At 37.1% G+C, this 4,328-nt stretch overlaps 1 protein-coding gene across 1 annotated transcript; it reads right to left on the minus strand.

The window, feature by feature from the left end:
- Positions 1-2,342: 2,342 nt before the first annotated feature.
- NPBWR1 (neuropeptides B and W receptor 1) lies at positions 2,343-4,092 on the minus strand. The gene has a single exon (XM_014060595.2). It carries the CDS (start codon positions 3,809-3,811, stop codon positions 2,714-2,716), a length of 1,098 nt encoding a protein of 365 aa, XP_013916070.2. The 5' UTR covers positions 3,812-4,092; the 3' UTR covers positions 2,343-2,713.
- Positions 4,093-4,328: the final 236 nt, after the last annotated feature.

Here is a 4,328-nt window from a genome sequence, read left to right on the forward strand (position 1 = left end):
TTTCCTTGTGTAACAAACACTGTAGAGGAATGATATACTAATAATTGCCTTCCAGTTGTAATCTAGACTGCCTAGCTATAATTCCAAATATTATTTGTATTATTTGTCAATTTCTCTTGAAGGACCACTAGAAGGAAGAACTATTTCATTTTTATTAAATGAAGCCATCTCTTCTGTTCTAACCATGAGAAGTAAAATGTAAAATGTGGAGGGGGGAATCTTTCTTGATTATTTTCTCTTTGTAAGGAACTAAGACATTTTAGAGAACAGCTTTCTCAATTCTGAAGGAGTTGTTTAATAAGTTTAAACACACACATGTATGTATGTATGTATATATGTATGTATGTATAACATACATTACACCAGCGACATGTGGTGAGGTTCATGGCTGGTGAGGCACTGACACAGGGGTTTCAAATTTTTTTAGACTTGTGGACTTCAACTCCCAGAATTCCACAGCCAGGCATGCTCAGTTCCGATTTAAAGTGACAGCTTTTGTTTTTCTCCTTTGTGAAAAAGTTTTCCTTCATTCTTTTTCTTCTCCCTCCTCCTCCTTCTACCCTCTCTCCCTCCCTTCCCCCTCTCTGAAATAGACACACGCACACAGAGAAGTTGGATCCCTCTCTCACTCACTCACTCTCAAACAAACACAAACACAGAAGTTGGATTGGATATATTTTCCAATGGCTTGAAAGCAGCTCCTCTGCCATACCCCCTCCACCCATTCCCCTGCTGCCTTCTGATCCGATCCTTTGATTGCAGGTGGAGCCGTGTTGCCTTTTCAAACTTGTAATCAGTGAAGCTGGGCTTATATATTTTTATCCAGGTGTGTGTTTGTGTGTGTGTGTGTGTGTGTGTGTGTGTGTGTGTGTTTGAAAAGGCAACGTGGTTCTGCATGCAATCAAACTTTTTGAATTCCTCCCCCTTCCTCCGATCTACACATGTACCTTTTTCAGATGTTTCAGAGAGGATTTCAACTCTGCTCTTGCCTGCCATCATGAAAAGAAAAAAAATGTAAAAGGAAAAAGGCATGAGCTCAGGTCAGGTTGAGCTAGTTGCTGCCAGAGCCTCTAAAAAGCCTCTTAAAAACCACCCTCCACAGATGTGCCTCATCTACGACAGGAATTTTTCAGCTTTTAACCCTTGCTTAGCGCTGCTCGAGTGATCATAAAGTCAGACTAGATGAGGCATCTCATTCTCCTGCCGCCTCCTGTAGAGGGCACTTTTTTAAGAGGCTTTTTTAAACAGTTAAGCACTAAGCAGAGTCATCCACTGTGACTCTGGCAGCAACTAGCTCAGCCTTTTTCCTTTTACATTTTTTTTCTTTTCATGATGACAGTGGTGAGGCTCTGCCTCCCCTGCCTCCCCTGACTGCACGTCCCTGCATTACACAACACACACTCCATACTTGGATCATCAAAATACAAAGGAAAGAACTGTTTCCTGCCTATCGGAAAACATTCTGTATATCAGATGTCTCCACCAATCCTCCAAACTTTTTTAAAAAAATAGTGATTGTTGTTTAATATATATCAATAAGTTCTTGAGGAAACTTTCTGAGGAATCGCAAAATAAATGAAGATCAGACATACTAAGTTGCTTTGGGTTTTAGAGAAAATAATATTGCAACTAGACTGCACTTCTTATTCTATGCTGAAGGTGGCTCTCACTGCCCATTACTAGATGAGCAATTAATTTTTCTGTATTCCCTTTGCCTTTGCAACAGCACATACAACAATGTCTTGGCTGAATGTTTACAACTTAAGAAAACATGCATTCTTTCTAAAGCAGTTGCTATGCAATCTTCATTTAATGAATATATGTATATATATTACAAAAATTATAACAAATAGATTCACAGAAGGTTAATATCTAATAAAATTCATTCTTAGAAGATTTGTTTTAGTTCAATTACAAAAAAATTATGTAATAATAATAAAAAAACAAAAGTAGGAGTCCAATATATAATTAACTCATGTGAATTTTTCAAATGGGACAGAAAAGCAAGAAAAATTAGCCTCCCAGCCTTCAAGAAATATCTCCTTCCACTGAATGAGCAGGTGCTATGAAACAAGGATAGCCCCCAGTCCAATTCATAGCAATTTGCTTTTTCCAAGAAGAGATGAGAAGAGAATGCAAAGAAAGAATTATCCACTTTTGCAGCAGCATAATATATAAACTCTGCATATATCTTGTCAAATATGCATTTTATTTTCTAACAAAATATAATGGTGAAAGATAATGTATCAGTGCATTCTCTGTGTGCCTGTGTATGTTTACATAGATATATTTTTTCATGTCTATATTGAAATTAGAAAAGTAGCATCATTCAAATTCATCACTGAGCAAACATCATTCTACATGTTTTTATTTAACTTTATAAAACTCCAGTTTCAATTGCTTCCTTTTTCAGTTAAACATCATTATGATCTGCTACTCCTTTTCTTTAAACTAAACATTCTAAAGATTTAAGATACATACCAAAGTAGAGATAATCCACAATGAATAGCTATAATGCAAAAGCAGAAAAAAGGAGTTCACTAAAGTTGTAATTTGGCAAGCTTCAAGAATATTGGGGCACTTGAAGAAGAAGAATCAATTTCTGTCTTCTGAGTTCCCAGCATAATGTGTTCAGTGTTCCCTCTGTCCATTTTCACAAAACCTCTTCAGAAATATATCCCATCTTCCTAAGAAGGCCATAGAGATTAGGATTTTATGATGCAGTGCCACATTCCACCATTTTTCGGAAACTCTTTCGGAAAGTGTCATCCAAAAAAGCATAAAGAAATGGGTTGAGGCAACTGTTAGCATAACTCAATGTGGTGATGAAATAGGAGATTCCAATAACCAGTGGAGTTTGTGGGATATCAGTAGTGAGAGCAACCACTGTGCTGAGGTGATAGGGAGTCCAACAGAACAGGCAAACTCCCAAGATGATCAATACCATTATCATCACTTTCTTTTTTGCTTTGTCCAAGGCTTTAGCATTGCTATGAAGGTGCATATGTCTTAGTTTATAGAGCATGATGCTGTACAGGATGCAAATGGTGGATACTGGGATGGCAAAACCTAGGATCAGGGTATAGAGGCGGCTCACTTTCCACCAGAAACCTTCTGGTTGGGGAAAGACAAAGACACATTGGGATCGTCCCTCTTCTGTATGTATCTTCGCAAAAATACTGAATGGCAAGATAATGATGGTGACAAAAACCCAAACACACAAACTCACTGTTTTGGCAGCCCTATAGGTTCGATATGTCATTTTCTTTGACTTGAGAGTGGCAACCACCACCAGGTATCGATCAATACTCATGACTGTTAGAAAATAAATACTTGAAAAAGTGTTGTATTGATCGATTGAGATAATCAATTTACACATGAATTCACCAAAGGGCCATTGGAGCAGCAGATAGTCAGCTATATTGATAGGAAGCACCAATGTAAACAGCTCATCAGCAATTGCCAAATTTAGGATGAAAATATTAGTGACTGTCTTCATTCTGGGTGCTTTCAAGATAACATAAATGACTGCAGAATTTCCGGTAAGCCCCACAGCACAGATCATAGAGTAGATGATAGGCACGGCAATATAAAACTTGGGAATCAGTTGAGGGGTTGATGTATTGTATGTGTGGTGTTCAGTCTTATAGAAAGTCTCATCTATATCAGCGCAGGAAGCATTGAGCTCAGGTTGGAAGAGAAAATTATTCATGTCTAAACTAATCTGTTTACTCAGAGAGATGCTGCTTAGTTTAGATATTTCTAGTTGGTACCGTTGTTTTATAAATTCTTGCTGATGGGAACAATCCATTTGCAATTCTTGGAAGTGGAGATATGTGTCACAGACTTCATTCTTACAGTTTTTGGGATCAGCCAATTTTCATGTAAGTGACCTTTCCTAGTCCATTTTTTTACTGATAATATAGTCCTTCAGTTAAACAGTTCTTCCAACATGCCTTTTTCAGTTTATACCTTGAACCTCTTCATTCATCCAATAACCTAAAGAAAATAATATTTACATTTAAGTTTCAAAATCTCTTTAAGAATGAAGTAACATTGTCAGGGAATGCGTGATGTAATTATAATTAAGCACATAATTCCTTTGTCTTATTAACTCTGCTTTCTTGTATAATGCACAGATGTTTACATTATATGTAAAGCCCCACTACTGCAAGATAATGTGAGTAAATTCAAAGGCTCATGTCAACGAACCATTCTAAGTCAAACTCTCTTCTACCTACATACACTGCTACTGATACCTTATTCACTCACAGACATTATCTTTCAGATGGTTTATCATCACAGCACAATTTCTTCATTAACACTTA

The sequence above is a fragment of the Thamnophis sirtalis genome, unplaced genomic scaffold (assembly GCF_051295495.1).
Source record: "Thamnophis sirtalis isolate CommonGarterSnake01/CBP01778 unplaced genomic scaffold, rThaSir2_p1.2 scaffold_2, whole genome shotgun sequence".
NCBI classification, from domain to species: Eukaryota; Metazoa; Chordata; class Lepidosauria; order Squamata; family Natricidae; genus Thamnophis; species Thamnophis sirtalis.

Excerpts from the sequence above, each read along its gene's own strand:
- NPBWR1 (XM_014060595.2), bottom strand. The coding sequence starts at position 3,811 with ATGGATTGTTCCCATCAGCAAGAATTTATAAAACAACGGTACCAACTA.